Source organism: Diorhabda sublineata, chromosome 10, assembly GCF_026230105.1.
Source record: "Diorhabda sublineata isolate icDioSubl1.1 chromosome 10, icDioSubl1.1, whole genome shotgun sequence".
Lineage (NCBI taxonomy): Eukaryota > Metazoa > Arthropoda > Insecta > Coleoptera > Chrysomelidae > Diorhabda > Diorhabda sublineata.
Window position 1 is genome coordinate 9,281,543 of NC_079483.1, and position 22,170 is coordinate 9,303,712.

At 31.9% G+C, this 22,170-nt stretch overlaps 2 protein-coding genes across 3 annotated transcripts in view; one reads left to right on the plus strand and one right to left on the minus strand.

Moving 5' to 3' along the window:
- Window positions 1–22,170, plus strand: part of LOC130449628 (uncharacterized) — a 243,927-nt gene that overhangs the window by 120,489 nt on the left and 101,268 nt on the right. The window lies entirely within an intron of this gene.
- The window catches only part of LOC130449629 (scoloptoxin SSD14), a 39,719-nt gene that overhangs the window by 5,095 nt on the left and 12,454 nt on the right, over window positions 1–22,170 (minus strand). The window contains exons 1-6 of one of the 2 annotated variants that reach the window (XM_056787575.1): window positions 20,532–20,582; window positions 9,384–9,542; window positions 4,107–4,327; window positions 3,473–3,668; window positions 2,073–2,273; window positions 985–1,219 (exon numbers count right to left, since the gene is read on the minus strand). In XM_056787575.1, the coding sequence (XP_056643553.1) occupies window positions 985–1,219; window positions 2,073–2,273; window positions 3,473–3,668; window positions 4,107–4,327; window positions 9,384–9,542; window positions 20,532–20,557 (1,038 nt within the window). In that variant the 5' untranslated portion in view covers window positions 20,558–20,582. Of the gene's footprint in view, window positions 1–984; window positions 1,220–2,072; window positions 2,274–3,472; window positions 3,669–4,106; window positions 4,328–9,383; window positions 9,543–20,531; window positions 20,583–22,170 lie in introns of those variants that run through there. The other variant, XM_056787574.1, reaches the window with a different exon arrangement.

Here is a 22,170-nt window from a genome sequence, read left to right on the forward strand (position 1 = left end):
AACGTTTATGTTTGAATTAATGTGTGAGATCTCGCTTCTGCGATAGATTTTCATGTTGAACACTTCTGGTAAACAAATGCTGGTGTACTAGAATTGACCATTCTACGTTTTTCCAATGGAACGTTGGAGACATGTTTAGTTTTTCCGAAGAAACGAGCTTCGTGGCGAACAACTGAATTTGGCTCGTCTTAAGAAAATTCTGTGTTCATGAGCCACGTCTGTGGCAAATATTGATCTAGCTTTCTTCTATGCTCTAAGTTTTCCAAATTTTCGGTCAACTCTGGATCGCCTATAAGTCGAACTGCTGTCTTCTGTATTGATTCGAGCATCTTCAGGATATGCTTGGGATGGATCAGTCTTTGAGGAAGCTACCAAACCAGCCGATAAGTGAGGACGACAAACTGTATGATCTTAATCAATTTAAGAGGTTGTCATGACAAACCCTGTCAAAAGCCTTCGATGTGTCAAGTACGATTGTTCTGAATTCCCCATATTTCTCCATAGCTCAGTCCATACGTTAATAGTATAGACCAGGAGGTCCTCACTTGATCTATATTCAAGGAAGCCGCATTGATGGTCGCTGATGATGACAGCAGACTCAAGATATCTAAAGATTTGCTGATTAACAGTTTTCTTCATAACCTTGATAATGGCTGGGACTAAAGCAATGGACGTAGTTATTGGGAACCTTTTTTGATATGGTTTGAACACGAGAAACTTTCCAATCTGCGGGGACAAGACCTCTATGATCTGCTTGCAGGTATTTCTTATCAAATCAAATTTCCAATTTTCTAATTTTGCTTCTTTATTTTCAACAAATTGGTTCATAATTTCAGTTCTATTTCAAAAGCAATCAAAAGCTGCTCTTCTTCGAAGTACAGAGTGTCCAATATCGTCGCAACCAAAATATTGTAGTCATTAAATTCCAAAGAAATACTGACAAATCTTGAAATGTGGTTAACTCTAAACAATAATCATACATACCTCTTGGAGCGGTACAAAATCTTGATCTCCCAATAAACTCCTTTTGGCATAAGAAAATTTAAAAGTTTCCACGATTTTTTGATAATTTTCTATAGATTCTTGATTTTCAATGTCTAAAAAGTTATCTAATATATTTAGAATCATCGCCACAACAACACCAGAACCAGGTAAAGGTTGACTGTATAATTTATGACCGCCTGTCAAAGTTAAATTAATTGGTGTCTGCCATTTTGGTCTAAAATTAAAATATTAATTATATTTCCTATCATTACAATCAACAGATTTAATATGATCAACATTTGTTACGAAATATACAGTCCGTTACTTAAAAAGACTGCTGGACATTGTCCAATACAATTAGTAACCTTTCTAAAATCTTCACGTATGCTTTGGTGCCAAAAATGTTGACAGATGTGCCCACAAATGGTGGTCGATTAGATCTGAGACTTATAACTTCCTCTAAGATCGACTCAACATATTTTGGTAAATATTTTGGATACGAAAAATATTAATGCTGAACTTGTACCATAAGACCGGAATCATTTCCAAAAATAACATCGAGTAGAGACTGTAAAGATACTTAACAACAATCGAACGCATTATTTGTGAATGTGTCCTCGACACAATCCAACAACCTAACGGATTACGCTCCAAAAACGAGCCGAAACCGACAAAAAAATCCCAGCAGAGGCTTACAATAACTTTGATTGCATTTTGAAATGACACTATACATTAATACAGAGTGTTTGGCAACTTTAAATGTCCTCAATTCATAAATTGCAAGTCGTATGAGAAAATTTTTATTTTCACGTCATCTACTAGCTTCCGAATTTTTTGCAACAAGTCTCGAAATATATAAAAATCTTGTTGTTTAGACAGTCCGGATTAAATTGTGTAGATCAACTCAATATTTACAAAAGAATTAAATCTATAAACAAACTTTGACTGGGCTATAGTGCTAGACGTGTAACATTTTAAGGTTATATCTTTCCATTGTTGCCATTTAATTTCCAAGTTCGTAGTCTATTGAAAAAAAAACAACGTGTTTATTTAGTGTTTTTTACTTATTAAATTAGTTGTAGTCCTACCTATAATTATTCATATCCTCTATCGTAATTATGCCATTCCGATTTTGTATATCTTTTACTAAAATTGAGGTTAGGGAACCATTATGTAGAATATCGCCACCTTCTTCGGCTATTTTTGTTAGTGTTGCCCCCAGCAGAGGTCGCGTATAAACATCTCCTTGTTTATATAACTCATTCGTTTTTGGGTCGACAAAAATATTTCTGAAATAGAATTAATAAATCTTCTGTTAATTTATAGCATACTCAGAACCAAAGTATTAATGCTTCAAATTTGAAAATTTCATTAGAAAAGGCACCAAGCATAGCCAAAATATTGTATAGAACAGCAAAAAAGTGATGGAAAACAGAGGAAAGGATGGTTTGAGGTAAAAACATAAAAAAACCAAAAGTTATAACAAAAAACTAAAGACTTGAGACAGATGGTGTACCAAACACTCATTAATCCTATGATCACATACAAATCGCTTGTTTGGTGGTCGAAAACTGAGCAAACAACACCTCAAAAAACTGAACAAAATCAAAAGTTAATCTGCATTAGTATCATAGAGGCAAAGTTCCCCACCACTACCTTAGAGACGCTGCTAAACCTTCTTCACCTTATAGAGGCATTTAGCAGCGTCCATAGGCTAATGTTGACAAAAAACTGAAGCTAGGAAATCTGACAAATCACATAAGAATTATAAGTTACAAAAGCAGTGACAAACCAATAGATCAAATGTACACTATGATGAATACAGACATTCCATTCGAAATGGTAATTAATGACGGTCAATCATGGGACAACAGAGATCTTCTGCAAGCTCGAATTATATCTGTAATGGTTCGAAGCTAGCGCAAAGAACTGTATTGAGAATATTTGGATCAAAATCTCCATACAACTGAGAAAATCACCTACTTTTTTTCGGGTACAGTTGCTAACAAAAATAGGGAGTATTTGGTTAGAAAATATTTCCGGTTAAAGTGACTGAAGAAGCAAACAACCTTGCCGAAACAATATCATAGATGCCGCATCAATGACAAATACTTAACGGATGGCTAAAAAAACAGATGGAGACTTGGGGAAGTATTCTAGACCTAAGACAATCTAAAAGATTCATCATCAGATTAAGAAGTTTGAGGTACTTCTACGTGATGACCAGAAACTTGAAAAAAAAGAAGATTCTACAAAAATCTACAAAGCAACTCGTATTAGGTAGAAAACTAAAAAAATTTCCGTTACAAGAACTTTAAAACCAAAGTTACTATAAATATGAAATCTTTCACAGAATACGATGAAGCCTGTTGCTCTATTTGGTATCCATTCGTGGATTTTTCGATGTTAGATGGGATAATATGGTAAATCAGTTATACATATAACTTCATTATTCTTATAAATGAAAAAGTTTGAATAGTTTCCTTACGTTAGCTGTGGTTCTGACAGAATTTTATCCTTATTGGATCTCAATACGTAGTCTACGTATTCAGTAATCGGTATGCCATTATTGCACAAATCAATACTGGGTTTAATTATATCCTTCCACGAAACACCACCTCCGTATTTTTCGTACAATTCCCAATATCCCCTCAATTCTCCTGGTACAGCAACTGATAATCCACCTTAAAATTCATGAGATTCGTTAGATAATTAAACTACAATAAATTTATCACGAAGGTTGTTACTTAAGTTTTGAAATACGGCAACACTGATTTCAATATGCGAAATTTGATATCGCCGTCATAAATTTCGACATTTTCAATAGTGAACGTACTCAGAGAAAGTGGAGTCACACGATTGCTATTTGAGTTGTTTAAAGATACTTGGAACATTCATACTAATCGAAAAATTTAACCAACTCGGTTCGATTTTTGGTGATGAAACACCATCTCGAACCACCGCGTTCCTCTGGTTGTACTAGGTTACAAAATGAACTGCGAGGTCAAAGTTTCTCTATAGCTTAAGAAGCGTTTGATACATTTATTTGTCTGTCTCAAAACTTGAGTAGCAACTCTCGTACAAATGAATTTGATTGAAATGGAGGGATGAACAAAATTTACCGTTTAATGACAGAGTAGCATTTCCTCCGAACATATCTCGTGTAGCAGCTGCAGGTGCTACTTCTCGAGAATTCAAAGAAATAGCTTCTCCAGTATCTTTTTTATAGAGCGTGAGTAAAAACCCTCCTCCTAGCCCCATAGATTGCGGCATAACGACTCCCTCGCAAAATAGAGCTGCTATAGTTGCGTCGGCTACTGTACCTCCTTTGGACATAATATTTCTAAAACGTTGAACAGCATAACGAAACGTCTTCATAGTACGGTAAATAAAGGTCGCAACATACCCTCGATTTGCCGGGGATTGATTTTTTTTTAATTGGCAGGTATTGATGGGTACTTTCAACCCTAAAATTGTTTACCAGAAAAAACATGTGAAAGGCACCGGGAAAATTGCCCATAGTTCCAAAAATCGGTTTCTCGTCAATAACTGCCGAAATATAGCGTTTAGGGAGTTATTTTTGTGCTTAAAATCAAGGTCATTTGATTTGATCATTTTCAAGATAACAAACCCCAAACGCACCCCGTATTTGAAGTGCTGCCGGGGACGCAGCGTTCTCGTAAAAGCAGGTGGACAAATTGTTCAATAACTCGTGTAAAAATTAATATTTTTTCATGATTTGAAATTCATCTGAAAGAGGAAATCCATAGCTATCATGACATTCTGACTATTTTTTCGAAAAATTTGTTTTTAATATTGAAAACCCTGCCCAAATTTCTCTTTCCTCAATATTTTTCGACAATTATCCAATTAACCCATGTTTTTGTTAATAATAGTTATTCAGTTGAATATTTTTGGATTCTGAGGCTTTGAAAGGTATTCAGAAAAATTCATTTCATAATATCCGGGTATATTAACAAACAAGGTATTTTTTTAAGATCAATTTTTTGGAATTTTCGGAGTTCTTGAAAATCCTGGGGTCTTTAAGGAATTAACAAATAATTAATAATCAGATCGCCTTCAAATACAATTTTTTTCAGTTCAAGAATGCTTCTTTCTAAAAGATCCACGTTCTGATCTTTCCATTGATATACATTTCAAGTATATTCTTGTACGCAGAGTACGCAAAAATTTCCCGGCTCCAAATATATGGAATTTTCAAATTCCTCGGTCTCAAGTTCGAGTTGAAGCTGCCCTCACAGTGCTAGAATTGGGAATTTCCGAAAGCCCGTTTTCGCGAAAACTGTTGCTAAAAAAAATCATCAGAATCATTTTTGCAGACAATGAACTGATCTTCATTTTAAGCCCAAAAAGAAGCGCCCAAGTGCCATATTTCGGCAGTTATTGACAAAAAGCAAATTTTTGCAATTTGTTTGGCCAATTTTACCACCCCATTCTCATGTTATCACTATTAAGATTTGGTGATCCAAATGAAATAGCCCAAGTGATTATTCTCGAAGGAAATAATCCCCGAGAATTTTTAAGAAATGGAACATTTCTGGGGCCCTCGCCGAAGGCCGTTATAATTTCACGTAAAGGAGGAACGTGGTGGCGCCCTCTACAATTGGTATTTACACTTCAAAACATCGAGATCAGTGTATTTTTAAACTCCTAGGCCTCGAATTCGAGAAGAAACTGACATATTTTCACATTGTGAAAATTGGGGATTTTCGAGCCCCCGTTTTCGCGAAAAATATTAATGTGGCGAAAAAATTCATCGGGACTATTTTTGTAGATAATGAAATAATCTTCATTTTAAGCCCAAAAAGAACTCCCTAACTGCCATATTTCGCCAATTATTGGCGAAAAACGGGTTTTTGAAACTTTGGGCCATTTTCCCGGTGTCTTCCGCATGTTTTTTTCTGGTAAATAATTTGAGGGATGTAGATACCCATCGATACCTGTCAATTTTAAAAAAATCAATTCCTTGAACAATCCTTGCAGGGCTGGTATATTTTCGATCTTTATTTACTGTACTATTCAATATAAACAATATATTCTACAATAGTTGTTGAAATGAAATATTTTTAAAAGTATTTATGAAAAAATATAAAATGAGGTATCTACGCCTATGGTAAATCAAACCAAATTGTCGGCAAGGCTTTTTATAATCTGCAATTGATATTCGAGGAATATACTTACCGTCATATCGAACCAGTTTTTTTCTGAAACTTTTCCCTGTATAAATATCTCTTCGTATGCACGTCATTATTGAAATTTACTGATTATCAAGAAAAAATAATTTTTTTTCAACGATAATATGTTATATACTTGGTTAAAAGTAATAAATTCATTCACGTATTTTAGCTGGAATACGTTTTTCTTTTTTGTTTTTTGACATCCGATTTACGTTATAAAATACGCTTCCGTTCTAAATATTTTTCTACGCGAAAAACTCACTCGACAGTGCTCATTAACACCGAATAAATTGTACATTTTTATTTTCCACATTCTCCAAAATACGGCTAGGGAATATTTTTTAAAAATAAATAACGCTTTCAAATTTTTTGTGATAAAATCATTATGCTTATTCGTATTATTAGAAAAGGCTTCTTAAAATATTTATCTTGGAAGTTTTTATAGGGATCTAATTAATATTATGCTTAATGCATCTAAATGTTTTTGATTTTGGGTCTCTTCTGTTTTGAAATTAGTTTTTTCTAATAATTTTTGGAAGAAAGAAGATCAAATTTGACGTTTGGACTTTTCTTTAAGTCTTTATGAAAATACGAAACTAATTTGGTCATCAAGATATTTGAACTTCAATTCGTGTCATCCTATGTCACAAAAAAGATCAGTTATAAGGAAAAAATGATTAACAAATACTACATAAATACAAATTATTTTAATAAATATGATATTAGTCATAAAGGACATAAAACGTTATCGAAATATGTCACTAAATTGAAGTTTAAAACACTAAAAAACAAAAGATGTAATATTATATATCAAGTGTCTTGTACTAATCTACATAGGGCAGACATCTCAGTATTTAGAAAATAGATTACGAGGTCATCAATACCAATCCAATAATAAAAAAAAATAAAAATTCAGGTAATTATACACTTTCGCGGTCACCTGGTTTTTTGGCTCTAGAAAATCGAAAAATGGATGGATTTTAATGATCTTGGTCTCAAAATGTTCTATTTTACGGCGTATTTATAAAAAAAAATACGAAAAGTAAAAAAAATGAACATTTTTTACAGTTTCATGACTTACAATATTCAGTGATACAAAACAACCTAACCCAACCTAACCTAACCTAACCTAACGTAACCTAACCTAACCTAACCTAACCTAACCAAAATTATGAAATTTATCTATTTTTCAATTTTTAATGGTCCAAAAACTATTAACATTGAAGAATATAGTACGAAACTATTCACGAAAATTGATTGTTTTTCATCGATTTCATTTTAAGCTATAAAAACTGAAAAACTCATTCTTTTTGGATATTTTTTTTAAATTGTTCATTAATTTATGTAGAATACAAAAAAAAATATAAGAACTTCATCTGATAATGAGATAATTTTTTGTAAAGGATTATTTTGCAAAACCGTTTTTTTTTACGATTTAAAACAGTAAAACTATGAGAAATTTTCATTCCAGCTATTTCTACTAATTTTTTTTATAAATCCGCCGTAAAATGGAACATTTTGAGACCAAGATCATTAAAATCTGTCCATTTTTCGATTTTCTAGAGCCAAAAAACCAGGTGACCGTGAAAGTGTATAATTACCAAAATTCATTCATAAAGATTCAAAAATTTTTGGAACAGAATCAAATACACGAGAAAGAGAATTTTTAGAAATGATTCACATTCATAAGAAAGAAAAAGCTATAAATGATGAAAAAAATCTAAATAATTTAAGTGAAATTTCTAATAAAACTAAAAATAATTTGATTGATTAAGTACTGCTGCATATTTGAGATGTAAGGGCTAAAGAAAAATTCATTTTCCTTATTAAAACATTTTCTATTTCGATTTTATTCTTATTTTGATGTTCATGACGCAAATTGTTAATGTCAATATCATATTTTGATAAAGACTTGAAGAAAAGTCGAAACGTCAAATTTCATCATTCTTCCAAAAATTATTAAAAAAACTAGTTTTAAAACCTAAAAGAGAGAGACCTAAAATTAATATTAATATGTCACAAAAAATAATAAAAAAAACTTTTTTATTTGATTGGATTGACTAGAAATTGATCAAAAAATTTTAATTGGCTATAGATTGTAAACAAATCATTCGATTTTGTAAATTTTCCCATGACGCGGTACACCACTAACAAGCATTCGACTGGTATCCCCTAAACTTGGAAATTCCACGACCGGTTGTGGAAAAATTAGGAAAATCGAATGTTTATAGTTGAGACATTTGACAAATTACTAGAAACAACAACATTCCCAGTAAACGACTACTTTACTTAGTTGTTCGAAAATGTGTGGATTTTTTGTTTTGTCCCCATATCTAACATTTGCTTCGTCAATTAAGGCCGAAACCCACTAGCAATACGCCACGCCCTGCCACGTTACCTCACGCTCATGTTTTTCCATTTAATTCAATTATCTGCATACATATTCAGCCCACCACACGCCACGCCACTCCACGCCTCCCACGTGGGACGATTCAAACTTTTCGCATGTAACTGACGCGTGTTGAGACGTGTTAACGCCCCTCTCTTGCCTTTGTACGCCAGTTTATGGAAAAGTTTTATTTATCGCTTTGGATTCATATTGATTCTTCTAAAAACTCTAGATCACTAAACTAGTAGTGCTCTCCAGTACTCAAAGCTACAGAAAATTTTTTTATTTAAAATTATAAAATGAAATTAGCGTGTCGTCAAGTGGCGTGTTAAAAATTTGTACACAACAATATATCACAGGAATCGACGTCGCATGACGTGACGTGACGTGTCATGCCGTGGCGTGGTGTGGCGTATTTCGACCTTTTTTTCATGCTCTTCGCTCAATGTGTAGTATTCTATTAAGTCTTAAAATAATTCTTTTAGTAATTGGAGTTTTCGTTAGGTAAATCACATGCTTCATGACTTATAAGTCTATCCTACCTCATTATAGTTTCTATCTTTCATTTTTTGGTTGGAAGGACCATTGTTTTTATTTAAACTATTTAAAAAAATTGATAAAATAGATGTTTTTGATGAGTAACTTCAAATTATAATTTTTCAATTATATAGCTTATTCTTTCTTGTATTTAAAATCAAATTTATTTTGTTTCAAAGTAATTTTTCAATCGTTGGACTCAAATATTTTGTAAATAACTTCATCATAATTTTTATTATGCAAAAGCGATCGATATCTTCAATATATTTACTTACATCGCTATATCTGAACACCCCGGTCCGTTACTAACTGCAGCTCCTGAAAATCTTTCAGTTTTTCCTGATTTTCGAGTTAGGATTATAGTCACAACCACAATTATTACCACTAGGATCGTGATACATGCAGCGGCGCACACATATTTCAATTTCCTTGATCTAAAAGATTGAAAACATCAAAAACTTAAACATCTGCGTCCTGTCATATCCAGGTTAACAAATATAGAGCTGGCAAGTAAACCTTAAATCAGTTGGTAGGGCGTAATTGCTAAAAATGGTGTTGAGTATAGAGGAGAAAGTGATAGAGCTCTATTTTCGCTCATACCTAATGGTGCAAATCAATTCATTGCTCAAAACTATTTGCTGCAGCTGTGAAACAGTTTAAAATATAGAGGAAGCTGAAGATTCAGATGAAATTGTAAATGAAGAATCTATGCAGATAGTGGAGACGAAGAAGGTGATGGTCTTTTCTTTACCTACAATTTTGTTATTTAACTTTTTCCATAGGACTCGTACTTTTGACGGAAATCGAGAAAAACCATTTTTTACCCTTAAAAACTCACTTACTAAACTCATATCGCCAGTAATTTATTTTTTCTGCTTTCCCAATGAGTTTTATTCTACTGTTTTTTTTTTGGTATCAAAAATTATTGATCCTGGTCTATATTATAGTGGGCAGTATGAGATTTTATCGAAGGAAGGTTTTGGTTCAGTTAATCAAAAGCAATTCTGCTAAAGTTATGCAAAAGGAACTCCTACCACATCCAGTAATTAGTCCCGACTTTGCACCGTCAGATCATCATTCATCCAAATTCAAGGCGGAACGATATTGAGGCTTCCTTTTTGTTTGATTATTCAATATTTTTAAGACATCCTCTATACAGAGTGAGTTTTATGCATGGAATGCCTCAATTATTTTCGAAACGGCTTGTATACGAGGGTCTTGTGATAGGGTATTATGGTTGTATTTACATTGTTGTCCGATCTTTTCTTTTTCCGGAAAAATGTTATTTCAAATGGATCACCTTGTATATTTTTCGCTTTTCGAAATTATTTTTCATTTAATGTTCCCTACATTTGCGTTATTTTCGCCGAAATTAAAATAATACATTTACTGCTACAATAACAAATTTGACATTGACATTTCAAAATACGTAAAACTCACTCTGTATTTACAATGATTCAATGATATTGTTCATACCTCGTAAGATCAGTTATTAAGGAAGCTTTACCTTATTTGTTTATATTTCTTATCATCGTTAATAATATTTATAAATAATTAATTCACCACTAATATGATTTATTATGTATTTTATTTATAAGGTTGTAGTAATTTAGATAAGAAGAAACAATAACTATTACAATTGAAGGTTGTTATATTCGACTACAATATTACAATTTAAAATCTTACGAATATTATTTTTTATTTGAATGTATCATAAATTGGAATTCCTCCGGTTTATTGACATTTACGTAAATGTGATTTGCGTCGCCATTTTGGTATTGTAAAATGTGTTGCATAAATCACCTTTACAAATCCATAGCGATAACAGACATGTAAACAAAAATGTAGATGAACATTTTATTTTTGTAATACATCAAGAACATTGTTGGGCATTTGAGTTGCTTATAATGTTTAATCTATTGAACAAACGGTTGAAGCTGAGGATGAAATACGAGATGCGAATCGTTGAGTAGAAAGAATTATAAAACGTTTTAAGCAGTGGCGGATTAAGGGGTTGACCGCCTCTACTGACCTCTGAATTTCGATAACTTGGTTCACAATTATTCAAATTAGATTTTTCATCAAAAAAATCTTAACAACATTATAATTTAGGAACCAAGGTTCATGTAAGATCCTTGATTATTTTCACAACAAAGAACTGTTAAAACATTTTGAATTATATACTACTTTAGTGAGGTTAGGTTTGTTGATACATATTTCTTATTACATTCACAGTTTAATAACAAAATAATTAATTATATTGTCGTACGAAAACTGTTTATTAGTTCCCACTAAAAGAACTAAAGAGTTAAGCATTTCTTGGTTTTGATTCGACTTATTTTAAACAAGAAAAACTTTAATTTCACGCTGGTGTACACAGAGCAGTACGAAGTAACAATTGGAAGGTAGCTTTGAAAGTGTACGAATTCCTGAACTAACTCTATTTCTAGATCATTAGACATTTACCTCTGGAGTAATCACTCGCAGCCATTCCAATATTTTTATCAGGTGTTTCATCAACTCTTCATTTTTCGTTATAAACCATGGTAAAAATGAAATAATACCTTTGTAAAATGTCATGGATGGATTTTGTCATCTGGAACTCTCTTATACATTTGAGATTATTCCAAATTTTGAGGCATGTTGATATATTTCAGAACAATTGAGAGTATTTCTGATCAATCTGGACTCTGGCAAACATTCTAATATATCGTTGATCTTTCTGGAGATATGAGAGCTGGATATTTCGCCATCGAAAAGTTTCAAAGACGCTCCAGATTAACTAATTTTAATCTTCCTGGAATGCTTTTTATTTGGTTTTTAAAGACATGACAGCTGGATGCTAGAAATTTTAATACATTCCAAAACATTGAATTTATAAAAACTGGATTCCCCTTTTTCTAAAACTTTCTAATATATTCCCGAGCATCCGAAAGTATACCAGACCTTTCTACTACATTCTCAACTGATTCAAAAGTATTCCAGAATATTCTAGATCTTTCTGGAAAGATTTTTCAGCTTTCTAAAAAGTTGTTATTAATATCGAATAATTCCAGAGAATTCCTGATCTTCCTTGAACATGATTATATTTGGACACATAAGAACTTGATGTTTCACCCTCTAGAAAGTGTCTTGGACATTTGAGTCTAATCCAAATCTTTCTGGAAAGATTTTCTATGCTTTGGAGACATCAGTGCTCTATATTTTGCCATCTAGAAGTTCCTAATACATTCCAGAGTACATTCCAGAGTATTTTAGATCTTCTAAGTAAGATTTTATACTTTTCTGGAACGTAGTTCTATCTATTGAAGACATATAGTGGACATTTTGCACATTAGAAGCTTATAATAGATTCCAAAATATTCCAGATTATTCTACATTGTTCTTGAACATCATTATTTGATTAGGACACATAAGAACTTGATGTTTCACCCTCTAGAAAGTGTCTTGGACATTTGAGTCTAATCCAAATCTTTCTGGAAAGATTTTCTATGCTTTGGAGACATCAGTGCTCTATATTTTGCCATCTAGAAGTTCCTAATACATTCCAGAGTATTTTAGATCTTCTAAGTAAGATTTTATACTTTTCTGGAACGTAGTTCTATCTATTGAAGACATATAGTGGACATTTTGCACATTAGAAGCTTATAATAGATTCCAAAATATTCCAGATTATTCTACATTGTTCTTGAACATCATTATTTGATTAGGACACATAAGAACTTGATGTTTCACCCTCTAGAAAGTGTCTTGGACATTTGAGTCTAATCCAAATCTTTCTGGAAAGATTTTCTATGCTTTGGAGACATCAGTGCTCTATATTTTGCCATCTAGAAGTTCCTAATACATTCCAGAGTATTTTAGATCTTCTAAGTAAGATTTTATACTTTTCTGGAACGTAGTTCTATCTATTGAAGACATATAGTGGACATTTTGCACATTAGAAGCTTATAATAGATTCCAAAATATTCCAGATTATTCTACATTGTTCTTGAACATCATTATTTCATTTGGACACATAAGAACTTGATGTTTCACCCTCTAGAAAATGTCTTGGACATTTGAGACTAATCCAAATCTTTCTGGAAAGATTTTCTATGCTTTGGAGACATCAGTGCTCTATATTTTGCCATCTAGAAGTTCCTAATACATTCCAGAGTATTTTAGATCTTCTAAGTAAGATTTTATACTTTTCTGGAACGTAGTTCTATCTATTGAAGACATATAGTGGACATTTTGCACATTAGAAGCTTATAATAGATTCCAAAATATTCCAGATTATTCTACATTGTTCTTGAACATCATTATTTGATTAGGACACATAAGAACTTGATGTTTCACCCTCTAGAAAGTGTCTTGGACATTTGAGTCTAATCCAAATCTTTCTGGAAAGATTTTCTATGCTTTGGAGACATCAGTGCTCTATATTTTGCCATCTAGAAGTTCCTAATACATTCCAGAGTATTTTAGATCTTCTAAGTAAGATTTTATACTTTTCTGGAACGTAGTTCTATCTATTGAAGACATATAGTGGACATTTTGCACGTTAGAAGCATATAATAGATTCCAAAATATTCCAGATTATTCTACATTGTTCTTGAACATCATTATTTGATTAGGACACATAAGAACTTGATGTTTCACCCTCTAGAAAGTGTCTTGGACATTTGAGTCTAATCCAAATCTTTCTGGAAAGATTTTCTATGCTTTGGAGACATCAGTGCTCTATATTTTGCCATCTAGAAGTTCCTAATACATTCCAGAGTATTTTAGATCTTCTAAGTAAGATTTTATACTTTTCTGGAACGTAGTTCTATCTATTGAAGACATATAGTGGACATTTTGCACATTAGAAGCTTATAATAGATTCCAAAATATTCCAGATTATTCTACATTGTTCTTGAACATCATTATTTCATTTGGACACATAAGAACTTGATGTTTCACCCTCTAGAAAATGTCTTGGACATTTGAGACTAATCCAAATCTTTCTGGAAAGATTTTCTATGCTTTGGAGACATCAGTGCTCTATATTTTGCCATCTAGAAGTTCCTAATACATTCCAGAGTATTTTAGATCTTCTAAGTAAGATTTTATACTTTTCTGGAACGTAGTTCTATCTATTGAAGACATATAGTGGACATTTTGCACATTAGAAGCTTATAATAGATTCCAAAATATTCCAGATTATTCTACATTGTTCTTGAACATCATTATTTGATTAGGACACATAAGAACTTGATGTTTCACCCTCTAGAAAGTGTCTTGGACATTTGAGTCTAATCCAAATCTTTCTGGAAAGATTTTCTATGCTTTGGAGACATCAGTGCTCTATATTTTGCCATCTAGAAGTTCCTAATACATTCCAGAGTATTTTAGATCTTCTAAGTAAGATTTTATACTTTTCTGGAACGTAGTTCTATCTATTGAAGACAAATAGTAGACATTTTGCACATAGAAGCTTATAATAGATTCCAAAATATTCCAGATTATTCTACATTGTTCTTGAACATCATTATTTCATTTGGACACATAAGAACTTGATGTTTCACCCTCTAGAAAATGTCTTGGACATTTGAGACTAATCCAAATCTTTCTGGAAAGATTTTCTATGCTTTGGAGACATCAGTGCTCTATATTTTGCCATCTAGAAGTTCCTAATACATTTCACAATATTTTAGATCTTCTAAGTAAGATTTTATACTTCTCTGGAACGTAGTTTTATCTATTGAAGACATATAGTGGATATTTTGCACATTAGAAGCTTATAATAGATTCCAAAATATTCCAGATTATTCTACATTGTTCTTGAAGATCATTATTTGATTAGGACACATAAGAACTTGATGTTTCACCCTCTAGAAAGTGTCTTGGACATTTGAGTCTAATCCAAATCTTTCTGGAAAGATTTTCTATGCTTTGGAGACATCAGTGCTCTATATTTTGCCATATAGAAGTTCCTAATACATTTCAGAGTATTTTAGATCTTCTAAGTAAGATTTTATACTTCTCTGGAACGTAGTTCTATCTATTGAAGACATATAGTGGATATTTTGCACGTTAGAAGTTTATAATAGATTCCAAAAGATTCCAGATTATTCTACATTGTTCTTGAACATCATTATTTGATTAGGACACATAAGAACTTGATGTTTCACCCTCTAGAAAGTGTCTTGGACATTTGAGACTAATCCAAATCTTTCTGGAAAGATTTTCTATGCTTTGGAGACATCAGTGCTCTATATTTTGCCATCTAGAAGTTCCTAATACATTTCACAATATATTAGATCTTCTAAGTAAGATTTTATACTTTTCTGGAACGTAGTTCTATCTATTGAAGACATATAGTGGACATTTTGCACGTTAGAAGCATATAATAGATTCCAAAATATTCCAGATTATTCTACATTGTTCTTGAACATCATTATTTGATTAGGACACATAAGAACTTGATGTTTCACCCTCTAGAAAGTGTCTTGGACATTTGAGTCTAATCCAAATCTTTCTGGAAAGATTTTCTATGCTTTGGAGACATCAGTGCTCTATATTTTGCCATCTAGAAGTTCCTAATACATTCCAGAGTATTTTAGATCTTCTAAGTAAGATTTTATACTTTTCTGGAACGTAGTTCTATCTATTGAAGACATATAGTGGACATTTTGCACATTAGAAGCTTATAATAGATTCCAAAATATTCCAGATTATTCTACATTGTTCTTGAACATCATTATTTGATTAGGACACATAAGAACTTGATGTTTCACCCTCTAGAAAGTGTCTTGGACATTTGAGTCTAATCCAAATCTTTCTGGAAAGATTTTCTATGCTTTGGAGACATCAGTGCTCTATATTTTGCCATCTAGAAGTTCCTAATACATTCCAGAGTATTTTAGATCTTCTAAGTAAGATTTTATACTTTTCTGGAACGTAGTTCTATCTATTGAAGACATATAGTGGACATTTTGCACATTAGAAGCTTATAATAGATTCCAAAATATTCCAGATTATTCTACATTGTTCTTGAACATCATTATTTGATTAGGACACATAAGAACTTGATGTTTCACCCTCTAGAAAGTGTCTTGGACATTTGAGTCTAATCCAAATCTTTCTGGAAAGATTTTCTATGCTTTGGAGACATCAGTGCTCTATATTTTGCCATCTAGAAGTTCCTAATACATTCCAGAGTATTTTAGATCTTCTAAGTAAGATTTTATACTTTTCTGGAACGTAGTTCTATCTATTGAAGACATATAGTGGACATTTTGCACATTAGAAGCTTATAATAGATTCCAAAATATTCCAGATTATTCTACATTGTTCTTGAACATCATTATTTGATTAGGACACATAAGAACTTGATGTTTCACCCTCTAGAAAGTGTCTTGGACATTTGAGTCTAATCCAAATCTTTCTGGAAAGATTTTCTATGCTTTGGAGACATCAGTGCTCTATATTTTGCCATCTAGAAGTTCCTAATACATTCCAGAGTATTTTAGATCTTCTAAGTAAGATTTTATACTTTTCTGGAACGTAGTTCTATCTATTGAAGACATATAGTGGACATTTTGCACATTAGAAGCTTATAATAGATTCCAAAATATTCCAGATTATTCTACATTGTTCTTGAACATCATTATTTGATTAGGACACATAAGAACTTGATGTTTCACCCTCTAGAAAGTGTCTTGGACATTTGAGTCTAATCCAAATCTTTCTGGAAAGATTTTCTATGCTTTGGAGACATCAGTGCTCTATATTTTGCCATCTAGAAGTTCCTAATACATTCCAGAGTATTTTAGATCTTCTAAGTAAGATTTTATACTTTTCTGGAACGTAGTTCTATCTATTGAAGACATATAGTGGACATTTTGCACATTAGAAGCTTATAATAGATTCCAAAATATTCCAGATTATTCTACATTGTTCTTGAACATCATTATTTGATTAGGACACATAAGAACTTGATGTTTCACCCTCTAGAAAGTGTCTTGGACATTTGAGTCTAATCCAAATCTTTCTGGAAAGATTTTCTATGCTTTGGAGACATCAGTGCTCTATATTTTGCCATCTAGAAGTTCCTAATACATTCCAGAGTATTTTAGATCTTCTAAGTAAGATTTTATACTTTTCTGGAACGTAGTTCTATCTATTGAAGACATATAGTGGACATTTTGCACATTAGAAGCTTATAATAGATTCCAAAATATTCCAGATTATTCTACATTGTTCTTGAACATCATTATTTGATTAGGACACATAAGAACTTGATGTTTCACCCTCTAGAAAGTGTCTTGGACATTTGAGTCTAATCCAAATCTTTCTGGAAAGATTTTCTATGCTTTGGAGACATCAGTGCTCTATATTTTGCCATATAGAAGTTCCTAATACATTTCAGAGTATTTTAGATCTTCTAAGTAAGATTTTATACTTCTCTGGAACGTAGTTCTATCTATTGAAGACATATAGTGGACATTTTGCACATTAGAAGCTTATAATAGATTCCAAAATATTCCAGATTATTCTACATTGTTCTTGAACATCATTATTTGATTAGGACACATAATAACTTGATGTTTCACCCTCTAGAAAGTGTCTTGGACATTTGAGTCTAATCCAAATCTTTCTGGAAAGATTTTCTATGCTTTGGAGACATCAGTGCTCTATATTTTGCCATCTAGAAGTTCCTAATACATTCCAGAGTATTTTAGATCTTCTAAGTAAGATTTTATACTTTTCTGGAACGTAGTTCTATCTATTGAAGACATATAGTGGACATTTTGCACATTAGAAGCTTATAATAGATTCCAAAATATTCCAGATTATTCTACATTGTTCTTGAACATCATTATTTGATTAGGACACATAAGAACTTGATGTTTCACCCTCTAGAAAGTGTCTTGGACATTTGAGTCTAATCCAAATCTTTCTGGAAAGATTTTCTATGCTTTGGAGACATCAGTGCTCTATATTTTGCCATCTAGAAGTTCCTAATACATTCCAGAGTATTTTAGATCTTCTAAGTAAGATTTTATACTTTTCTGGAACGTAGTTCTATCTATTGAAGACATATAGTGGACATTTTGCACATTAGAAGCTTATAATAGATTCCAAAATATTCCAGATTATTCTACATTGTTCTTGAACATCATTATTTGATTAGGACACATAAGAACTTGATGTTTCACCCTCTAGAAAGTGTCTTGGACATTTGAGTCTAATCCAAATCTTTCTGGAAAGATTTTCTATGCTTTGGAGACATCAGTGCTCTATATTTTGCCATCTAGAAGTTCCTAATACATTCCAGAGTATTTTAGATCTTCTAAGTAAGATTTTATACTTTTCTGGAACGTAGCTCTATCTATTGAAGACAAATAGTAGACATTTTGCACATAGAAGCTTATAATAGATTCCAAAATATTCCAGATTATTCTACATTGTTCTTGAACATCATTATTTCATTTGGACACATAAGAACTTGATGTTTCACCCTCTAGAAAATGTCTTGGACATTTGAGACTAATCCAAATCTTTCTGGAAAGATTTTCTATGCTTTGGAGACATCAGTGCTCTATATTTTGCCATCTAGAAGTTCCTAATACATTTCACAATATTTTAGATCTTCTAAGTAAGATTTTATACTTCTCTGGAACGTAGTTTTATCTATTGAAGACATATAGTGGATATTTTGCACATTAGAAGCTTATAATAGATTCCAAAATATTCCAGATTATTCTACATTGTTCTTGAACATCATTATTTGATTAGGACACATAAGAACTTGATGTTTCACCCTCTAGAAAGTGTCTTGGACATTTGAGTCTAATCCAAATCTTTCTGGAAAGATTTTCTATGCTTTGGAGACATCAGTGCTCTATATTTTGCCATATAGAAGTTCCTAATACATTTCAGAGTATTTTAGATCTTCTAAGTAAGATTTTATACTTTTCTGGAACGTAGCTCTATCTATTGAAGACAAATAGTAGACATTTTGCACATAGAAGCTTATAATAGATTCCAAAATATTCCAGATTATTCTGCATTGTTCTTGAACATCATTATTTCATTTGGACACATAAGAACTTGATGTTTCACCCACTAGAAAGTGTCTTGGACATTTGAGTCTAATCCAAATCTTTCTGGAAAGATTTTCTATGCTTTGGAGACATCAGTGCTCTATATTTTGCCATCTAGAAGTTCCTAATACATTTCACAATATTTTAGATCTTCTAAGTAAGATTTTATACTTTTCTGGAACGTAGTTCTATCTATTGAAGACATATAGTGGATATTTTGCACGTTAGAAGCTTATCATAGATTCCAAAATATTCCAGATTATTCTACATTTTTCTTGAACATCATTATTCGATTAGGACACATAAGAACTTGATGTTTCACCCTCTAGAAAGTGTCTTGGTCATTTGAGTCTAATCCAAATCTTTCTAGAAAGATTTTCTATGCTTTGGAGACATCAGTACTCTATATTTTGCCATATAGAAGTTCCTAATACATTTCAGAGTATTTTAGATCTTCTAAGTAAGATTTTATACTTCTCTGGAACGTAGTTCTATCTATTGAAGACATATAGTGGACATTTTGCACATTAGAAGCTTATAATTGATTCCAAAATATTCCAGATTATTCTACATTGTTCTTGAACATCATTATTTCATTTGGACACATAAGAACTTGATGTTTCCCCCTCTAGAAAATGTTTTGGACATTTCAGTTTAATCCAAATCTTTCTGGAAATAATTTCCATGTTTTGAAGACATCAGCTCTGTATATTTCGCCATCTAGAAGATCCTAATTGATTTCAGAGTATTTTAGATCTTCTTAGAAATATTTGCTGCCTATCCAAATTTCTCTAGAGTATTGTCTTGTCTCATGCCTATGGAGAAGCCTCCAGCTTTCACTCGATAAGAATACTTTTGAAGACTTAAGTCCATCGACCTTCTTGTCGATATCAACATTTTCAAACGCCATGCAGGAAGATTGTTAGGATGGTGGATGGTAGATACCTGCCTGGCGACCATCCACTTATTAACAAAAGTGAGTTACAGAACGACTGTAGTCTCAATGGCCCCCCACTACCATGTAATCCCTCAGAAACCCGGCGTCTATCCACTCATATCATTTGATATTCCATCTTGGTAGCCAAGCGTGATCAATGTAGTTCTAGTTCGCAACCAATGGGATACGGCTTCAACTTTATGATTCGCAATTGCGAGAAGGTCCTAGCGAGATTTCTCAATACAATTAAGTGAAAGAAATGAAAAATTAACGGAAAATGGAAATAAATAAATCTATAAACATAAAATTCATCATAGGTATTGCTATGCTATATTTTTGGTTGAATTTCAAATTGACAAAGTCTGGATAAAAGTTTATATTATAATTAAAATACGTAATTATCTACTTACCTGTAAATTATGGCGAATATCGTCATGTTTATATTTAGATCTGTTGTCGGCAACTACTTATATTAAATTATTCAGTCCACAATCGTAAACCTTCGCAATTAGTGAAGGTATTGAGGTTTTATTTAAAGCAATACTATATTGAAATTATGCAAACTCTCTTACATTAAATAATCCATAAATATTTTACAATTTATATATTGTTTGATTTCTAGACACTTTTTCGGAAAATTCTGGTTCTCTAGACATTTTTTTCAAAAGGAAATTGCCTAGTCACTTTCCAACATAAATTTCCATTCCAAAATAATTATTATTGGAGATTTTGGGGGTCTAATCAGTTTTTTGAAAAAATCTGGATATCTAGACACTTTTTTTTAGAAAAACATTGCCACCTAGACACTCTAAGAAAAAATTTTTCCTTTAGAAATTATTATTATTGAAAATTCTGGGTTCTAGACACTTTTTCAGAAAATTCTGGTTTTCTAAACACCTTTTTCGAAAGAAAATTGCCAACTAGTCACTTTTCAAAATAAATTTCAATTCAAAAATAATTATTATTGGAGATTTTGGGGGTCTAAACAGTTTTTTGAAAAAATCTGGATATCTAGACACTTTTTTTTAGAAAAACATTGCCACCTAGACACTCTACGAAAAAATTTTTCCTTTAGAAATTATTATTATTGAAAATTCTGGGTTCTAGACACTCTTTCAGAAAATTCTGGTTCTCTAAACACCTTTTTCGAAAGAAAATTGCCAACTAGTCACTTTTCAAAATAAATTTCCATTCAAAAATAATTATTATTGGAGATTTTCGGGGTCTAAACAGTTTTTTGGAAAAATCTGGATATCTAGACACTTTTTTTTAGAAAAACATTGCCACCTAGACACTTATCGAAAAAAATTTCCCTTTAGAAATTATTTTTATTGAAAATTCTGGGTTCTAGACACTTTTTCAGAAAATTCTGGTTCTCTAAACACCTTTTTCGAAAGAAAATTGCCAACTAGTCACTTTTCAAAATAAATTTCCATTCAAAAATAATTATTATTGGACATTTTGGGGGTCTAAACAGTTTTTTGAAAAAATCTGGATATCTAGACACTTTTTTTTAGAAAAACATTGCCACCTAGACACTCTACGAACAAATTTTTCCTTTAGAAATTATTATTATTGAAAATTCTGGGTTCTAGAGACTTTTTCAGAAAATTCTGGTTCTCTAAACACCTTTTTCGAAAGAAAATTGCCAACTAGTCACTTTTCAAAATAAATTTCCATTCAAAAATAATTATTATTGGAGATTTTCGGGGTCTAAACAGTTTTTTGGAAAAATCTGGATATCAAGACACTTTTTTTTAGAAAAACATTGCCACCTAGACACTTATCGAAAAAAATTTCCCTTTAGAAATTATTTTTATTGAAAATTCTGCGTTCTAGACACTTTTTCAGAAAATTCTGGTTCTCTAAACACCTTTTTCGAAAGAAAATTGCCAACTAGTCACTTTTCAAAATAAATTTCCATTCAAAAATAATTATTATTGGAGATTTTCGGGGTCTAAACAGTTTTTTGGAAAAATCTGGATATCTAGACACTTTTTTTTAGAAAAACATTGCCACCTAGACACTTATCGAAAAAAATTTCCCTTT